General features: G+C 36.6%; 1 protein-coding gene across 5 annotated transcripts in view; it reads left to right on the plus strand.

Moving 5' to 3' along the window:
• The first annotated feature begins 1,983 nt into the window (after window positions 1-1,983).
• zyg11 (zyg-11 family member, cell cycle regulator) overlaps window positions 1,984-21,436 on the plus strand; it is a 132,844-nt gene continuing 113,391 nt past the window's right edge. For all 5 annotated transcript variants that reach the window (XR_011357860.1, XM_069938702.1, XM_069938701.1 and 2 more), the window contains exons 1-3: window positions 1,984-2,073; window positions 2,628-2,711; window positions 9,265-9,430. Coding sequence is in view for 4 of the 5 variants with exons in the window: in XM_069938702.1 (XP_069794803.1) it covers window positions 9,371-9,430 (60 nt within the window). In the remaining variant the exon portion in view is untranslated. The remainder of the gene's footprint in view (window positions 2,074-2,627; window positions 2,712-9,264; window positions 9,431-21,436) is intronic.

The following is a 21,436-nucleotide window of genomic DNA, read 5'->3' on the forward strand; positions in this document are numbered from 1 at the left end:
CACACCCTGTCCTCTGCAAGGACTCCATCCCCTTCTCTCAATTTCTCCATCTCTGCTGCATCTGCTCCCAAGATGAGGTCTTCCAGTTCAGAGCCTCTGAAATGTCTGCCTTCTTCCACAAACGTGGTTTCCCCTCCACCACTATTAATTTTGCCCTCACTCGCATCTCCTCCATTCCCTGCTCATCTGACCTAGCCTCCCTGCCCCTAGAAACAATAAACACAGAATCCCCCTCATCCTCACCTACTACCCCACCAGCCTCCGCATCCAACACATTATCCACCGGAATTTCTGGCACTTACTACAGGACCCCTCCACCAGACACATTTTTCCTTCTCCTCCCCTCAGCCTTTTGTAGGGACTGCTCCCTCTGTGACACACTTATGGACTCTTCCCTCCCCACCCATCCCCACCAGCACCTTCCACTGTGGTCGTAGGAGGTGTAATACCTGCATCCACACTTCCTTCCTCACTATGGTCCAAGGCCCCAAACAGATCTTTCAGGTGAAGCAACACTTCACCTGTACCTCCAAAGAACTCATTTACTGCATCCGGTAAACACTCTGTGACCGGTTGCAGATTAGGAGATCGCTTAACCCAGCATCTCCTCTCTGTCCGCAGCAAAAGCAACCTCCCTGTAGCCAACCATTTCAATTCTGAGTCACACTCCCAAGCTCACATCTGTCCATGGCCTTTCACACTACCCCCACTCTGACCACCCACAATTGGAGGAACAACACCTAGTTTTTCATCTGAGCACCTTCCAACCCCGGAACATGAACATTGAGTTCACTGCATTCCACTAATCAGCTTAGCTTTCCCCCCCCCACCCCCTTTAACTAGTTATTCTAGTTCCTACTTCCTTTCTCTCTCCACCTAGCCTCAACTCCTTTTCCCCTCCCCTTCCTGCGGTGTCCCCCCCCTCCATCTATCATCTCCCACCCTCAGCAAAACTTCCCCTCCCCCCTTTTGTTCTCATGTTCCCCCACACTTTGATGAAGGGCTCAAGCCCAAAACATTGGTGTTAACTTTGCTCCATAAAGGCACTGTTTGACTTGCCGAGATTCTCCAGCATTTGTGTGTTTTTTCACTTAACCACGGTGTCACAGAATCCTGTGTTTTACCTCCAACGTGAAATATTTGAAAAATATTGCCGACCAATACATAAAGTATAAATAAAAGGCTAATTTTCATAGACCTACTACTGGCAAAGGAGATCAAATTTAAAATTGGTGTAAGATTGTATGAAGTCAATAACTTCAGAGAAAATATGGATGTTTTGTTTATTGTTTCTGTGTCATTATGTCATATCTTTCGACCTTCCCTGGCAGAGAAAATAGGTCAGCAATCATTCCCTCAGTTTTGCATGTGCTAAATTCCAATACAAAACTGTTTCAAGGAAAGAACCGAGATTAAACTCCTTTATTTTTAGGAAGCTTTCTGCCTTTGGATGGAATCCTGAGCTTTGCAACTCATAAAACATAGAACTGAATTTATTCTTAATGACTTTATGAAACAAAATACTGACCCACCAACTGCAGAGCCCACCTATATTTTTTAAATGTAAAAAAAAGGACATAATCCACATGCTTGGTCTTCCATAACAAAACCTGATGATTCCTCTAGAATCATCCTTCTTCTTTTCTCATCCCATTTTTATTTTACTGGCACCTTAATTAGTTTCTGCTGCCCTCCCAGATCTTCCCAATCCTTTCCTGATAATCCCCATTCTCACCCTAATTTGTTGAAAGAACATTGCAACTTTTCAAATAAAAGATAGCAATCTCAATCTCTCTCTCTAATATTCTATATTTCAGATTTCTAACATTTTTATTTTTTGGTTTTGGTTAAAACTGCTGGAAGGCTTGCATAATTTATCAAAAAAATATAAATAGTTAAAGGATGCTATATAATGCATCACTTAACCAATCAAATGTTTGCTGATCAGGTATTGTGAGGTCATGTAGTCAGCAAAATGCAAATTACTTGCACTTACTGTCACTTGTAAACAGCAAATGACAGGAAATGTTAATTGGAACTTCAATGCCTGAACTGATGCCATAACTTATGCAGGTACTGTTTTGATAGAATGTGGGAGAATTTTATTGATTAAATGGAATAGCATGTTTCATCTTGTTTGAAGTTGCACTTGGATTGGCTAATCATAAAACCTAAATAAAAATGTCTAATTGTTGACATATAACTGTACAAATTAAAATAACTATGGACACAAGAGTTAAAGTAAATGCATTAAATGTCTTAAGTATGTTTTATGTATTTCATTTAAAACTCATGACAAGTATGCAGAATATTTATTCATCTGCTGAGTTCCTTCAGCAATGTTTTTGCTTCATCTTCCAGCATCTGCTGTACATCAAAGCTAAGGTCAATGCAGTGCTCGCACAACATGGCAAAGCATCCCCCTTCTGGTGTACTGTGACATTGACAACTTATTATTTTACTTGAATAAAATGATCTTCTTCAGCACAGATTGAATAAGCAATACTGATAATATTCATAAAGTCATTTTTGATTAGATTATATTTAAAATTTATATCTGTTATCAACTTTTATGTAGCCATTGACTTTTTAAATAACATGCTCAATAATTTTTTTTTAAACTACAGTTGTGAAGGTCAACTTTTAATGAACTTTCTTTTAAAGAATGAACAAAATTTGATCCAAATACTTCTACTCTGTTGTGGATTCAGGTAGAGTGTGCATCTAAATATAATATTTGTGAACTAAACAAATTATTAATGTTTATCCTAAAATTGTCCATTAGCCCTCGCTTGTTTATGTCATGCATAATGTTCATAAAGTCTGATATATTAACATTTTTGGGTCGAAATTGAATCTTGAACATAATAATAATTAGTTAAAACTCAACAGTTGTGTTGTGAGATGGGATAACTTGGTCTTTCATGTTCTTGGTTACATGGCAAGATTTATACATATTCTGAAGTGTTCCAGGTTGCACTATTGTGTGGATAAAAGAAAATGGCCATTAATCTTTTCATATGGTACTAGGAATTCCCTCGGACCTAGGTATGATACTATGCAGCTTTTAAAAATTTTAGTAAATTGTTCTAACATTTCTTGTTATGTAAATACAACTCTTTTCTTTCTTTGTGGATGATCCTTTGCAAAAGACTTATCCATTCTCCTGAGCTAATCTTTTCTTCTCTTTGGCTTGGCTTCGCGGACGAAGATTTATGGAGGGGTAAATGTCCTCGTCAGTTGCAGGCTCGTTTGTGGCTGACAAGTCCGATGCGGGACAGGCAAACACGGTTGCAGCGGTTGCAGGGGAAAATTGGTTGGTTGGGGTTGGGTGTTGGGTTTTTCCTCCTTTGTCTTTTGTCAGTGAGGTGGGCTCTGCGGTCTTCTTCAAAGGAGGTTGCTGCCCGCCGAACTGTGAGGCGCCAAGATGCATGGTTTGAGGCGATATCAGCCCACTGGCGGTGGTCAATGTGGCAGGCACCAAGAGATTTCTTTAGGCAGTCCTTGTACCTCTTCTTTGGTGCACCTCTGTCACGGTGGCCAGTGGAGAGCTCACCATATAACACGATCTTGGGAAGGCGATCGTCCTCCATTCTGGAGACGTGACCTACCCAGCGCAGTTGGATCTTCAGCAGCGTGGATTCGATGCTGTCGGCCTCTGCCATCTCGAGTACTTCGATGTTAGGGATGAAGTCGCTCCAATGAATGTTGAGGATGGAGCGGAGACAATGCTGGTGGAAGCGTTCTAGGAGCCGTAGGTGATGCCGGTAGAGGACCCATGCTTCGGTGCCGAACAGGAGTGTGGGTATGACAACGGCTTTGTATACGCTTATCTTTGTGAGGTTTTTCAGTTGGTTGTTTTTCCAGACTCTTTTGTGTAGTCTTCCAAAGGCGCTATTTGCCTTGGCGAGAGAGTGCAGAGAAGGTTCACGCGAATGTTGACAGGATTTCAGGGTCTGAGTTACAGGGAAAGGTTGTGCAGACTGGGGCTTTTTTCTCGGGAGCGTAGAAGATTGAGAGGGGACTTGATAGAGGTGTTTAAGATTTTAAAAGGGACAGACAGAGTAAATGTGGATAGGCTTTTTCAATTAAGAAAGGGGGAGATTCAAACTAGAGGACATGGTTTAAGATTGAAGGGGGAAAATTATAAGGGGAACATGAGGGGAAATTTCTTTACGCAGAAGGTGGTGGGGATGTGGAATGAGCTTCCGCAGACGTGGTCGAGGCGGGATCATTGGTTACATTTAAGGAAAGACTGGATCGTTACATGGATAGGAGGGGACTAGATGGGTATGGACCGGATGCTGGTCAGTGGGACTAGGAGGGTGGGGATTTGCTACGGCATGGACTAGTAGTGCCGAACTCGCCTGTTCTGTGCTGTAAGTGGTTATATGGTTATATATGGAGTCTGTTGTCTATCTCGTTGTCGATCCTTGCATCCGATGAAATGGTGCAGCCGAGATAGGTAAACTGGTAGACTGTTTTGAGTTTTGTGTGCCCGATGGAGATGTGGGGGGGGGGGGGGGCTGGTAGTCATGGTGGGGAGCTGGCTGATGGAGGACCTCAGTTTTCTTCAGGCTGACTTCCAGGCCAAACATTTTGGCAGTTTCCGCAAAACAGGACGTCAAGCACTGAAGAGCTGGCTCTGAATGGGCAACTAAAGCGGCATCGTCTGCAAAGAGTAGTTCACGGACAAGTTGCTCTTGTGTCTTGGTGTGAGCTTGCAGGCGCCTCAGATTGAAGAGACTGCCATCTGTGCGGTACTGGATGTAAACAGCGTCTTCATTGTTGAGGTCTTTCATGGCTTGAAAAGATTGAAAAGAGGGTTGGTGCGAGAATGCAGCCTTGCTTCACGCCATTGTTAATGGAGAAGGTTTCAGAGAGCTCATTGCTGTATCTGACCCGACCTTGTTGGTTTTCGTGCAGTTGGATAATCATGTTGAAGAACTTTGGGGGGGGCTTTCGAGGCGCTCTAGTATTTGCCAAAGCCCTTTCCTGCTCACGGTGTCGAAGGCTTTGGTGAGGTCAACAAAGGTGATGTAGATTCCTTTGTTTTGTTCTCTGCACTTTTCTTGGAGCTGTCTGAGGGCAAAGACCATGTCAGTAGTTCCTCTGTTTACGCGAAAGCTGCACTGTGATTCTGGGAGAACATTCTCGGCGACACTAGGTATTATTCTATTTAGGAGAATCCTAGCCAAGATTTTGCCTGCAATGGAGAGCAGCGTGATTCCCCTGTAGTTTGAGCAGTCTGATTTCTTGCCTTTGTTTTTGTACAGGGTGATGATGATGGCATCACGAAGGTCCTGAGGCAGTTTTCCTTGGTCCCAGGAAAGCTTGAAAAACTCATGCAGTTTGGCATGCAGAGTTTTGCCGCCAGCCTTCCAGACCTCTGGAGGGGTGGAGGTGGGGGGGGGGGGGGTGGATTCCATCCATACCTGCTGCTTTGCCACTTTTCAGTTGTTCAATTGCCTTATATGTCTCTTCCCGGGTGAGGACCTCATCCAGCTCTAGCCTTAGGGGCTGTTGAGGGAGCTGGAGCAGGGCGGAATCTTGGACTGAGCGGTTGGCACTGAAAAGAGATTGGAAGTGTTCTGACCATCGGTTGAGGATGGAGATCTTGTCGCTGAGGAGGACTTTGCCGTCTGAGCTGCGCAGCGGGCTTTGGACTTGGGGTGAGGGGCTAATCACACAGGGTTGAAAGACTGGAACTGGGGTAGTTCAATTGTGCTGAGGCAAAATCAAACCAAAATCATTAGACCCAGCAAATCTGAAACAGAATTAGACAGAAAATCAAATAGCAAAAAAAGTCAAAAGAAATAATAATCAAAAGTGTGAAATGGAAATGAAATGCAAAAAAGCCCAATCAGCAGGTGAAGTAAAATGTGAAAAAATCCAAAACAAATTAAATAATTTAAACTTGGCCTGCAGAAACAGTCATTTAATTAAGTATAAAATATAGAAATACAGAGTGTAGGATAGTAAAATATTGTGACATGGAGTTTCAGAGTTCAAAAATAGGAGTATGATTCTGGTGGCTGTTGGTAATTGGCTTGTTCGAGCATCCAGGAATTTCAGTTCATGATGAGCTTTAGACAGACAGACAATAGTGATGAACTTGAGGCTGTCAAGTGCCACGAGCAATTAACAATTCAAGAAAAGCACTCTGTGGATAAGGTTTACATTATGGGGATATTTGGAAAAAAAAGATTCTTGTTCTGTGATATTTATCTGAAATCTCACTTCTCAGGATTGGACTGAAATCTTGCAGTTCATACAACCTGTGGTTTCATTCATCAGGTTGAACTACTCAAAACATTCACTGGGGGCTGATTAGTCTTTAATTTGCTAAACTGAAGCAAACCAATCCACCAGTTTCTCCATAATATGCAAGTTTATTCTTTCATCCTTTATTCCATCTCTTGATTTTGTTTAAATGAATTACAACATTTCTCAACTCTATTATCAGTACCAAAGATGAGCCTTTCAGCTCATCTCATCCATGCTGAGCAAGTTGGCATCCTGGGTTAGTCCCATTTGTCTGCATTTGAACCATATCCTTTGAAACCATTCCTATCTATCTATCTGTCCAAATGTCTTTTGAATGTCCAAACTGTGCTGCTTCTACAATTCCTCTGGCAGCTGGTTCCAGATCCGGACCATCACCTGAGTCAAATAGTTACCTCTCAGGTCCCTCTTAAATCATTCCCCTTTCAACTTAAGCCTATGGTTTCTAGTTCTAGATTCATCTACCCTGGGGAAAAACACTGTGAGCATTCACTTTATCCATGCCCCTCATGATTTTATTATCCTCTGTAAGATCAACTCTCAACCTCCTTTGCTGTAGATAATACAGTCCCAGCCTATCCACCCTCTCCTTTTTACTCAACCTCTCCAGTCCCAGCAACATTCTGGTGAATCTCCTCTGCACCCCTTTCAATTTATTGATACCCTTCATATACCTGGATGAACATAACTGCATACAGTATTCTGTGTGATATCACTTACACCTTCTACAGCTGAATCATCAGGTCCCAACTTATGTTCTCTTTACCCCTGCCCAAACTCTCTGAGTCCACCTGAGTCACCACTTTCAGTCGCTCTGTTCTACAACATTCTCCAGTTAACTAATATTCACCACCTAAGTCCTGCCCGGTTTGACTTACCAAAGTACAACACCTCACTTGTCAGAGTTAACTTCCATTTGCCACTTCTTAGCCCACCTTTCCAAATGATCTATCTCCTGTTGGAACATTTCCCATTAAAGATCAACAGGACTGTCTGTGTGGAGACACAGGATTTGGGTGGGGATATGAATGAATATTTCTGTCTGATACACTACCCACTTATCGTCCAATACAGTACCAATTCTGGTGTCATCCATAAATTTACTAATCATGTTTACTAATATTGCCATCCAAATTGTTAGTTTCGATAATAAATAACAATGGACCCAGTACTGACCCCTGTGAGACACCATTAGTTGCATGCTTCAAACACTATCTTGATTCTTTCTGTTGCCAATTTTGAATTGGTCAGCTCCCCTCAGATGTCAAGAGATCTAATCTCCCATGTGAGACCTTGACAAAGACCTTACATTCACTACCCCACCTTCATCAATCCTCTTCAAGAAACTCTATCACATTAATGAGACCTGATCTCCCATGCATAAAGCTATGCTGAGTATTTCCATTCATTTCCTGTCTATCCAAATGCTGGTAGACCTGTCCCGCAAAATCCCCTCCAGCAATTTTCCAACTACTGAATCAAACGTGCTGGCCTGTAGTTCCCTGGCTTGTCATTGCTGCACTTTTAAAATAACGGTACAACATTAGTCACATTATAATCTTTTGGCACTTCTCCCGAGGCCAACGAAGATGAAAATATCTCAGCAGGATCCTCCTCAATTTTTTCATAGTTTCTCAGTGTGTGAGGATGCACTTCATCAGGCCTTGGGGATCAGTCCACTTTAATACATTCTAAGACTGCCCAGACATCCTCCCCGGAACTTCTAATATGGTCCAGGACACCACAGCTCATTTCCTTCAGTTTCTTGTCTCTCATGATCTGCTCTACATTGACTGATGAAAAATATTAATTAAAAATCCAACCCATCTCCTGTGACTCCACACAAAGACAATCATGTTGATCTTTAATGGGATATTCTCTCCCTTTTACTCCAAATATATCTGTAGAATCTCTTGGGATTTTCCTTTATCCTGCCTGCCAACTCCATCTCATGTCTTTGTTTTGCTCTTCTGATTTCTTTCATAACCATACTCCTATACTTCTTAAAATACCCATCAAGGAATTCTTTTCTTCTCGACTTTTAAATCCAACACACGCCTCATTTTATTCTGATGCCTCATCAACCATGGATGGTTCTGTATACTCACCAGTCTTGCCTTTCACTCTGAGGAAAGTGCTGTGCCTGAACTCCTGCTATTTCACCTTTGAAAACAACCCATTTTCCAGCTGTCCCTTTATTCTGCAAACATCGTCTCACAATCAACTTGGAAAGGTAAAACATAATAGTAATTCAGTGATTCACTAAGGTACTCCAAATCATATGTAACATGTTGAGAATGTAAGTTTTAAAATGTTCACTGGGAGAGATAAGTTATCTCCAATAATTTCTTCCTGGTTTTCAATTTGACAAGGCTTGAGCTGATAAGGACCTCCCTATTTGGTAAGGTAGTAAAAGAGGGACACAACTCTGATTAACGAATCCCAAGAGAATTCTAAGAAATATGTACAGGTGGAGCAGTCCGTTCAAATGTTCTGAAAACCTAGGGATTCGGACTGTATAAATATATGACATAAGCCGTGAGCAGACTCTCTTGGTGTGAGACTAGCCTCATGTGACAGTGCTTCTTGCTGTAATGAAGGTCTCATGCTTTGCAAAGTGATTTTTTTTGGCAGTTATATTCATGTTCGCTTTTAAACAACCTCAGGTCCAATTTAACAGTTCCCCAAAGAGAAAGGTCTAAATGCTGGTGTCCAAAGTATAAATGGCCCATTTAAGGGTAAATATAGTTGTGGTCTGAAAGTATGTTGACTATCTGGATGAGAAACAGTATACGATGCAGGCAAGATAAAACCAAAGGAGAATAATGAGTGATGGCACTGATACTTTTAACAAGTATTTTATCTAAAGACTAGCAAAAACAAGTGATTTTAATACTTACAAACCACGTCACCTAGCTTTTTTTTGAGTTCCAGGAGCATCATGGTTAACTTGTTATGCTTTCTTCCTTTACATGAAAGCATCAACAGAACAAGAAACTACCTGAAGAGCCAACAGCTTTATTAATGAAAAGATCATCTCAACAGCAGGAAAACTGAATACCTTCTTAGGAAGGAACTCTTCAAAATGGGATATCTGGGTAACCAAACTAACCAGAGATTGAGAAACCAATCTCAGTTTATTAAGGTAACATTGGTACTTTCCAGTCCCTTTTTGTTCAATAGATAGGTTGAATCAGATTGGACTTATGAAAAATTCCAGCCTCCCTTCAGTTTTATGTAGGCTGTCATGTGAAAATAGTTTTGATAATATTGTAGCACTGAAAGCTTTCTAATGATGTGCACATTTAAATGTTAAAAGGGATGGAACTCCCTGAAGTTACTAGAAATGAGTTTCACATCAAAGCCACACAGAGGGTTCTGTTCATCAAAAAGTGGTCTTGAAATCCTGTAGATTATGCTACTGAGTTAAACGGCCAATGTGCAGGAAGCCAAAAAACTATTTTCTGATAGTGATGCTGCAGCAACATTTTTTTGGATGAGAGACTGTGAACATAACGAGCAATGGCTACAACTTTGAAAGCCTGAGCAATCAAAGGCATGTGCAGCATTCACTCTGTCATCCTGGAATAGTAACAGGGAGCTCATAGAATTATGAGAGACAGAGAGGCTTACGGGATGAGTGGCAGCAACCTGCAGGTGGGAACATTCTAGGATTTGGGTAATGAATGCCTGTCTCTGGGAGCAGGACTGGGAGGAAGAGAATCCTCAAGATGTAGCTGACTTCAGGGTAGATTTGTGCAAGTTAAATTGGACCTTCTCAAAAATCTCAGTATGGGATTTGGGTTTATAATTTGAATAATTATAAACCTTACCTCAAGTGATCATGTGGCATTTGTGGTCTATAGACACATGGTTTGAAGTTAAAGGCTGGATGCATACAGATTTAAACTCCATAACATTCAACACCACAGCATTCAGCTGGAATCTACTCATTAGATGCAAGAATATGATGGAAAACTGAGCAGTGAAGTACCTTAAAGCAAGTCCTTTATTTTAAATATCTTGATAAATTTGATTTACCTTGTTTCAGGGTACTAAGCTTTAAGCACTGGGAGATAGATGGGAGAAGTATATTTTCATGGGGTTCCCTTCCCCCAGCACTCATTGAAGCTGCTGAGGTGGTGGATCTTGGAGTAAGGACTGCTGTACTTTCCTCCAGAGCCCAGATACCTGATCCAAGATCTCCAAGACTCTTGCTCAAACACCTCAGCCTGGCATATCCAGGCTTCATATGGGGCCCTTCATGTTTGGGACAAAACCCTATTTTCCTTTATTTACCCCAATGCTCCAGTTTTAAATTGGTAATCAAGTAATTAATGTGTAATTAAAATCCACATTCCAGATTTTATTCAAGGTTATTTATAAACATTTTGGTTGGACCATGTAGAAATTACAACACTTTTTATACATAGTACCCTCATTTCAGGGCACCATCATGTTTGGAATATTTGGCTTCACAGGGTTTTGTGAGTATTCAGTTATGTTTAATTGATTTATTGGTGCAAGCATAAGAGCTAGGCTTGCTTCTAAGCTTTTGGTCACCTTTGGAGTCTGTAGTTGCCATTTTTCAACACTCGAACCAGAATAAGTCATTATGAGGCTGAAAGACAAGAATCAAACAGTAAGAGACATCGCCCAAAACTTAGGATTACCAAAATCAACAGTTTGGAACATCAAGAAGAAGAGCATACTAGTGATCTCAGTTATCACAAAGGAACTGGTATTTCTGCTGATGACAGAAGAATTCTTATCATAATGAAGAAAAATCCACAAACGCCTGTCCAACAGATCAGAAACACTCTTCAAGAAGCTGTGGATACGTCAATGACTACTGTCTGTAGAAGACTTCATGAATAGAAATACAGAGGGTACACTGCAAAATGCAAACCATGGCAAATGTGGTATGCTTTGGATCTTGGGCAGTTCCTTTACACCTCTATACTTTGATCTTGCCATCACTTGATACAGGTTAATCTTAGTCTCATCGATCCACAAGATGTTTGTCCAGAATTCTGCAGGCTCTTTTTTGTTTTTTTTCCCCATAAATATAAATATCAAAATTTTCAATTTTCAAAATATATTGATCTCTATATATCTACATACATTATAGATATATATATATAGTAACTTTTTCTTAGAAAACACAACCCCTCTCCTCCTCTCCTTCATGATATAAATCTGTACACTGTCAGGGGTTACAATTGGGTTTAAAAAGAGAGTCTCCATTGGTGAGGTCACTTATATTATAATACTAGCATCTTTTAAAAAATCATATTTTGGCCCCTATATAATCCAAATATGGTTGCCATATTTTTATAAATACATAACATTTGTTCTTTAGATTGTATGTCATTTTCTCCATAGGTATACAACTGTTCATCTCGGTCTTCCATTATGCTATCTGTAGAGCGGGAGTTGGATTTCCAAGTAATTGCAATACAATTCTTAGCCACAGATAAAGCTATTTTAACGAATGAAATTAGGAATTTAGTTAGTTTATTACTTATTTCAATAAAATTGCCCAAAAATTAAGCTCCAGGTCATCCATGAAGGCCACCTCAGTTATCCTTGTTAGTATTTCAGTAATATCCTGCCAGAAAGGTCTCACCTTCACACACAAGCAAAGCATGTAAGAACATTCCAATTTCTATTCCACATCCAATATTTCCAATTTTTATTTATGTAACTTCTGTGGTGTAAGGTATAATTGGTGTAGAAAATTATATTGTGCTAATCTGTATTTAGCATTTATAATTGATCTCATGCTATCCAAATACCAATCAGACCAGCATCCTTCCATTATTGCAATTCCCAAGTCTGACTCCCATCTCTCTCTCGATCTCAGTAAACCTAGTTTTGCACTTTCATTTTGGAGAGCAAAGTACATTTAGGTGTGTTCCCCAGCCAAATCGTTCATTCCATCTCACTAATTTCAGGTGGGACCATGTTTAGACCCCATCTTTCTCTTAAGAATATCAACTGGAGAAAGCAAAAGAATATCCCATTAGCTACTCCTTACTTATTTCTCAATTATTAAAAAGACATGAGATCCTTCTATATAAAAATCATCAAAATATCTCATTTATTTTTCATGCCATGAATTCAATATTTTGTTACCCAGATTGATAGGCAGCAGTACATGTTTACATAATGGTGTTCTCAGTGATATACCTGCTTTTTTCCCCCTCTGATACATTCATTTATGTTTTGCCATATTCTAATCATGTGTAATAATATAGGATTATCCATTTTTTTATTGACAACATTCCACTTATAAATTAAGTCCTTCTTTGTCTCTACTTTCATTGAATTCAGTCCCATTCAAATCCACAAAGGGGGGGGGGGGTGAATGGTTTTCTTTAAAGAAAGATGATAGAAATATTGCTAGAGCTGAAAGATAATGCTTCTTAAAATCTGAAAGTCTAAGTCCTCCCAATTTATAGTCCCATGTTCTTATCCAGTGCAATTCTTGGCACTTTGTTATTCCATAGGAATGATCTTATATAATTATGTAATAATTTCAATAAATATTTAGTTAGCACAGTAGGCAACAATTGAAAGAGATAGTATTTGTAGTCTTGGCATCACCTTTATTTTTATACAATTTACTCTTCCTATTAATGTAATCATCAGATTTTTCCATTTCTGTTAATATTTTTCTCTAAGAGGGGTATAATTAAACTTATATAAATTATTATCTTCATTATTCCTAAATATTTAATTCCATCATTCTTCCATTTAAATCTACTGCCTTTTTGGTATCTTTCATAATCAAAGTTCTGCAATGGCATTATCTCACTTTTATTCACATTTATTTTATATCCTGATATTCTTCCATATTTTTCTAATATTGTTTGTAATCTTATGTGATTCAGCTGGATCAGACATATATAATAGCACATAAGCTAATTTTATGTTCTTCTTCTCCAACACTGATGCCATTAATATCCAGATCTCTTCTTATAATCTCTGCCGGAGGTTCAATGGCTACAATGAATAATGCTGGTGTTAAAGAACACAATACTTTTGTTGAGTTTATAATTTCTTTTTTTCTGTTATACATGTTTGTAGTATATTATATTGTAACTTTTTGTTCTCTAATATTCTATATTTTTTGTGTTCCTTATATCTGATATTTTTCCAATTTTGTTACATCCTTCTCATGATCTTCTAAATGTCTTGCATATTCTCTCAAAATTTTTAGTGTAAGAAATAATTTGTCCCCTCAAATAAACTTTAAGCATATCCCATATTAGAAAACTGTTGTCAGTGGAGGAAACTAGTTTTCACAAAATATTTCTGTCTCTTAATTTCACAAAAATCCTTCCTTTTTAATAATGAAGCATTAAGATGCCATCAATACATACTTTCTTGCTTTTCCATTATCATAGTTGATGTTAATGGCAAGTAGTCTGATAAAAGTCTTGCCAAGTACTCAGCTTTTACCATTCTGCTTTGTAACTGGGCAGACATTAAAAATAAGTCAATCCTTGTATGTGGATCAAGTACCCTCGAGTAGAATGAATAGTCTCTTTCTAAGGGGTTGAGTCACCTCCGTCGATCAATTAGATTTAAATCCTTCATAAATCATAGTGTCGTTTTTGTAGCTTTCACCCTTATTGTTCTTGTTGATTTGTCCAATATTGGATCTAAACAAAAATTTAAATCTCCTCCGATCAATATATTTTGCCTTTGCACTGCAGTTTTTAAAAAAGATATCCTTCATAAAAACTTCATCATAATTTGGGACATAAATTTTACAGTGTGCCATTACAAATCTTCTAGGTTCATCAGTTAATGTCTCTTCTATTATTATTGTTGGTATATTTTTATTAATTAAAATCGATACTCCTCTTGCTTTTGATCCAAATGAAAACTATATTACTTGCCCCACCCATCCTTAATTTTGCATGTTTCCATTTAGTAAGATGTGTTTCTTGTAAAAATACTATATCTGCCTTTAATTGTTTTAGGTATGCCAAGACCTTAAACAGTAAAATCTCTGACTTTAAATAATAATGATCTTTCCCCTTTAAGGAAAACACACAATGTCCCTGCCCCAATAGTGACATATACATATTGCTCCAAAAGCCTGCAATAAAAGCCCATGAAGTCTCATGAGCAAGAAGGATCCCTCCCTTTAGCACCATTTTTTTTTGTTATTCCTTTCCGGGTGCCATTCTCCCCTCAAACTGGAGTCTCCACCCTGCTACCATTTTTCCCAGATATTTTTTCTTTTACTGAGCTCCCCGTGAGCATTTCGATACACTTTACTGTTAAACAATAAATACAAAATGGTTTAACAAAAATAAACAAAAAATACAACTTTACTACTTTTACTTAGTTCCATCATAAATATTTTCTCAATCTTTTACCTCGACAACCTTCAAATTTTAAAAATTTCATCCATTTATTTATTTATTTATTTATTTTTTAAACAAACTTCGCAGAAAGTCTTCCACCTCATTCTTGGTCTTGAAAGATCGCTGATTCCCTTCTGCTACTTCGACCCTCAAAGTTGCAGTATCATTGAGTATTTCAAATTTTTAGAACATAGTTGTCTTTTCACATCTTCAAATTCTTCTTTGTTTAATCAAGCTCGGGCTAAAAGTCTTGAAAAAAAAAAGGTACCTTTTCACAATCAACCTTGGGTGGGCCATTACTCTGCTTAGAGAAATCATATGCTGCTCCCATTCTTGGTAGCTTAAAAGTCTCACCAGACTGGTCTTGGTCTCTGATCGCCAGCTCTTCTGGGTCTGAGTGTTTGTTGTTCTCTCTTGAAGCGCAGTTTTTCTCCAAATTTGTCTTCTCTCAGCATTTGTGGGATCCATTTTTGAAAAAAAGTTCACTGGGTCTATTTCCTCGATTCCTTCCTTCAGTCCAATAATTTGGACATTATTCCTTCAAATAAAATTCTCTATATGGTCAATTTTGTCAAGCAGTCCATGTTTATCCAACTCTCATTCTTTGGCTATCCATCCCCCCCCCCCCAAAGCTTCATGTTTTTCATCTATTTTCTTCAGTTCAATCTCTGTTCGACCCATTCTCCACATCAGGTCTTCAACAATCTTTTTTATTTCAGACATTTTTTCCATCATATCTCATCACCTTTTCAACACATTAATTGATTATTCAAATTCTTCATTTTTTGTAGGACATTGCTCAATTCTTGAACTGACTCCTCAGTTTTACCTGGTTCTGCTAGTCCTGTTGCCATTTTTGCACTGCTCCCTTTCGGACTTTCACCTGATGTTCCTGGTTGAATAAGAGCTTCTTCAGTCTTTGTTCTCAACTGCCTTGGCTTCTTCGTACTACCTTTTGATGATGAAAATTTTGATTTTCAAGTTTTGATCATCTATTTAGTACTCTTCGAGGAGAGCCCCCTTCTGCAAGGTCTGTTAAATACTTCTTGGCAAACTATAATCTGCCCATCCTTTCCGTGGGTAACTAATAGTTTGCATCTTACAGTGTAGCCTCTGTATTTCTGTAATTAAGTTTTCTGTAGACAGTAGTTGTTAACATATCCACACCAGCCTCCCGAAGAATGTTTCTGATCTGTTGAACAGGCATTTGGGAATTTTTATTCATTTTAATGAACATTCTTCTGTCATCAGCATGCTCTTTCATCTTAATTATGCTCCAAACTGTTGATTTTGGTAATCCTAAGGTTTGGACAATTTCTCTTACTGTTTGATTCTTTTATTATTGAAAATTTTATTTAGTTCTTTGTATCATTACAGAAAAAAAACCAATGAATAAAACATTAATATCCATATCCAGTGATACAAAAATAATTTTATACTTTTTCTCCCCAACCCCCCCACACAAGACTAAGAAAAAGAAAGAAAAGAAAACACCTACCATTTAATATACAACACTACTAGCATATACAATCATTATTATTAAAATTTCTGATTAAGAGGAGTGGATAAGGTAGAAGAGGGGGACAGAAAATTATTCATAAAATCTATATATGGTTTCCAAATACTATAAAAATTTTCAACTTGATTCCGTAAACTATATGTAATTTTTTACAAAGGTATACAATTTCACATCTCACTATACCATCTACTTAGTAACACTTGCTTATCGTCTTTCCTTGATATCACTATACATTTCTTTGGAGTTGCTTTTGCAATACTTAAATTTTTTTCTTGATATTTATCCAATTTCAATTTTGTATCCTCTTCATATATATCCCCAGTAAAAATATTCCTGGATCCCTTTGTATCTTTATCTTCATAATTTGTTCATTCCAAAACCTTTACACTTTTTCACAAGACCATAATGAATGCAAAAAAAAAAACCTTATTTCTTTCATATATAGAAAACACTTATTTGAGTAATTGGAATTAAGTCCATTTAACTTATATAGAGTATAATATAATCAATGAAGAAAATTATATTGAACCATTTGATATTTAACATTTACTGTATTCGTTACACTCTCTTGACATAATTTTGACCAAATCTCCTCCTGAATTTGTATATTTAAATCTTTCTCCCATCGCATTTTTGATTTATATAAATCTTTTTTCTTTGTAGTTTCTTGTAATTTTATATACATATTACAAATAAATTTCTTAACAAACAGATATATCTGTTATTATATTTTCAAATTGACTTTTTTAGGGATTCTCAAATCTGCTCCCAATTTCTTTTTAAAATGCATTTTTAATTGATAATATGCAAAAATTGTATTATTATGTATATTTATCTTTTAATTAATCAAAAATTTAAAAAAGAGATCCTAAAAAACAATCTTTTATTCTCTGTAAGCCTTTACTATTCCAATTGTCAAATAAAGAATTATTCAAAGTAAAAGGAAGAAGTTGATTTTGTTTTAACATTTTTGGACATTGATAATTTTTAATTCCTCTCTCAATATGAATTCTGTTCCATATTTTTAATATATGCTTTAATACTGATAAATCTTTAGTTCCTTTAAACAACTCACTATTATTCCATTTATACAAAATTTTCTCCAGAATAGTTTTACCAATTTTATTCATTTCTATTTGAACCCAAGCTGGTTTTTCACCTCTTTGATAACAGGAGGACAAAAATCTCAATTGAGCAGCTAAAAATAATTCTTAAAATTTGATAGTATTAGTCCACCCCGATCAAATTTCCACATTAATTTTTCTAAACAAATTCTTGACATTTTACCTTTCAAAAGAAACTCACGTACTATTTTATTCAAACTTCAAAAAAAAGTTTCTGGTACATGAATGGGAAATAATTGAAACAAATATTGCATTCTTGGAAAATATTCATTTTAATACAATTCACTTGTCCTATTAATATTATAAATAAATCTTTCCATCTTTTCAAATCTTCTTCCAATTTTTTTAACAATGGCAAATAATTTAACTTAAACAAATTATTTCTATTTCTATTAATTTTAACTCCTAAGTATTTAATTGCTTCATTTTGAAATTTAAATGTTGTCAATCTTTTACATTGAGAATAATCTATATCCACCATGGGCATAACTGCACTTTTATCAACATTAACTTTATAACCTGATACTAACCATTTTAATCTTTCATTCAACCTATTTAAAGATATTTTTGATCTAATTAAATATACTAAAACATCATCATAATTTTATGTTTCTTATTACCTACTTCAAATCCTTTAATTTCATTGTCAGTTCTAATTACTTCTGCCAATGGCTCAATCCCTAATACAAATAAAAAGGGTGATAATGGACAACCTTGTCTAGAAGACCTTTCTAGCAAAAAAGGTTGTGATATTTGTTTATTCTTAATCACTTTTGCTTTTGAATTGCCTTTATCCAATTTATAAAAGTATTTTGAATCTAAAAAGCGTTAAGTGTTTCAAATAAAATATCCCATTCCAATCGATCAAATGCTTTCTCTGCATCTAATGCTACTGCTTCCACGGGAATCTTCCTATTTTGTGCTATATGTATCAAACTTATAAATTTAACTATATTACCTACTGATTTTCTATTTTTAATAAAGTCAATTTGATCTAAATTTATTAATTTTGGCAAAAATTCAACTAATCTATTAGCTAACAATTTTATTGTATTCAATAATGATATAGGTCTATATGAGAAGGTTGTACACAATTTTTCCCTTTTTTCAGAATTACAGCTATTAATGCTGTTTTAAAAGATTCAGGTAATCATGAACCTCTTTCATTTGATCTAATACCTCCATTAATACTGGTATTAATAACTCCTTAAATTCTTTATAAAATTCTGGTGTGAAACCATTTTGACCTGGTGCCTTATTATTCTGTAATGACATTAGGGTCTCATAAACTTCTATTTCTGAAAAATTCTCAGTCTTAACTTTTCATCCTCCTTTAACACCGATAAAATAATCTCTTATTTTATTATCTTTCATAGATTCTGAATGATAATGTTTAGCATAAAATTCTTTAAAATTATCATTTATTTCTTGCATTTTATGTTATCTGTCCTGATTTCTTAGTTGCAATTACTGTTCTAGAAATATGTTCCATTTTTAATTGCCATGTTAAAAATTTATGAGCCCTTTCACCCCTCATATTATTTTTTGTCATGATCTCATTATGTCTCTCTCCTCTCTATTTCTGCACAGCATTGTCTTAATTTCTTCAACTCCAACAATTTTATCTTCTCCTCATCTTTATGTACTTGAATTTCCTTCTCCAATTTCATTATCTCTATCTAATTGAATTACTTCTTTCATTCTTTCTTTATTTATTTTTGAAGTGTAACTTATTATTTGACCTCTCAAATATGCCTTCATAGAATCCAACAATATAAACTTACTCACAACTGAATATTTATTGGTATATAATCTTTTTTAAAACCTGTTGCTTCATATAATTACAAAATTCCCTTTTCTTCAAAACAGTTGTATTTTATCTCCATCTACAACTTACCTTTTGTTCTTCCAATGAAATAGATAAAATTAAAGGTGAATAATCTGATAGAACCCACGCTTGATACTCCACTCTTTGTACTCTTATTAAAACTATGCAGAAATTAAAAACATATCTATCCGTAAATATGTTTTAAATCGAAAAGAATAAAAGGAGTAATTCTTTCTTCAAATCTATTTCAATTTTTGCTACCTTACTTTTACACCATTTTATCTCCCGATCTATCTAATTTAGGGTCCAAAGCAAAATTAAAATCCCCTCCCAATATAACTTTCCCCTTGGGATTTGATAAATTTATAATACCTTTGGTACATTCATTAAGGTCCATTGTTCCAAATAAATCTGGCAATTTGCTATACCTATACTAATATCCAATATTTTAACTGGTAATTTTTTATTAATTAATATTGCTCCACCTCTAGCCTTAGAATTAAAAGATCATGTTATTACTGTCCCTACCCAATCACTTTTTAATTTTTGATGTTTCATTTCCGTTAAATGTTTCCTGTAAAAAAAAGCTGTGTTTTTTCTTTTAATAAACTAATAGTTTTTTCTGCTTTATTTGATTCTGAATCCCATTATTAATACTAATTCAATTTATCAGCCATCTAATCTTTCATAAAATCCAGCAACCGTCCAACTTTCCACCCCCACTCCTCTTACATTCAAAATACTAACTAAATATTTCATAACACAATTGTTAAATTCAGGTGTATTAAAGAGAAAGAAGAGAAAAACAAAAAGGACAGAAATAGAAAAAGAAGCTGATAAAGAAGAGAGGCCAACCTCTCCCCCCCCCCCCCCCCCCACCCCCAGGCCATACATTGTTAACAATACGTCTTTATACCCCTAATCTGAAGGGGTTGTGATCAAAAATCACACCTACTGACTAGATTCTGTAGAGGTCTGGCTTATACTCTCACCCAACTCCCCTGAAATATTATACTGTCTCTTATGCCTCTAATCTACTCAGACAATTATCAATTCATTTTTTACACAGATCTATTGGGTAAAAACTGTCCTCCCTAATATTCTCTCTCCTCCTAAATGTGTATAATTTCATTATATTTCCCCAACTACAATCTTTCTGCTTCCTCTCTTCAGATGTCTCCCAGTTCTTATCTCATTATCTCAGGCAGCAAATCTGCAAACACTTTTGCTTCATTGGGTTCTGTAAAAAAAATCTATTTTTGCCCTCAGGAACAAAAACCTTTAAGACTGCTGGATACCTTAAAACAAAAGTGTAACCTTTATGCCATAACAGCATTAAATTCTTTTTTTTCCCAACAAATCAAAACTTGTTTCAGGGTAAAAGAAAATCTTATTATCACTATAAATCAATTGTCTCTCCTTCATTTGCTTCGTGGCCAGCTCCAAGATCTTCTCCCTCACTTCATAATGAAGCAACTTGACCAGAATCGAACGTGGCTTTTGATCTGGCTGCCGTTTAGGTCGTAATGCTCGATGAGCTCTTTCAATCTCAATATCTCCTTGAAATTCTGTTACCACCAAAGTTTGTGGAATCCAACGGTGCAAAAATCTCTTTATATCTTGTCCTTCGTCACCTTCTTTAAGTCCATCAATTTTTATATTATTTCTTCTACTGAAATTTTCTATTATCTATTTTTTTTAGTTAATTGATCTTTAGTTGTGGTTGCTTCAGCTTGAACTTTCTTCATTTGCTCTTTATCATTTTGAACTTAAATTCATTACCTTTAATTTTTGCATCCATCACTTCAAATTTTTGTTCCATTTGCGACAACGTTCTCTCCACCTTCCACCCTGATTATTCAATTATACCTTCATTACATTTTTTAACTTCCATTGTTAACTGTAGCAAAGATTGCTGGAAAGTATCCATATACTTCTTCATTTCAGTTGTGGATCTATAAGACTTTTATTTTCTCCTGTCTTTTGGTCAAAACTCTCTGTTCAACATTCATTTCTTCTTCTTCCTGCTCCTCCTCTTGATCACTGGAGCTGGAGGCTTCTTGAGTCTTTTTTAAAATTGCCTCCATTTTATTTGTGCTTTGTGCATTTGCGACTCCTTGCTCATGCACAGTCACTTCTTCACCCTTGGCACCCAGCCATTGTCGGGGCGAGACCTTGTACAGCAATATCCAAGGTTTCCCCAGCTCCAGGCTTATCCCCACGGGAGCCTACCCTCCGGAGAGCTCCAGGATCCTCCTTCAAGGTTGGCCTCTCTTCTTTATCAGCTTCTTTTTCT

The sequence above is a fragment of the Narcine bancroftii genome, chromosome 5 (assembly GCF_036971445.1).
Source record: "Narcine bancroftii isolate sNarBan1 chromosome 5, sNarBan1.hap1, whole genome shotgun sequence".
NCBI lineage: Eukaryota > Metazoa > Chordata > Chondrichthyes > Torpediniformes > Narcinidae > Narcine > Narcine bancroftii.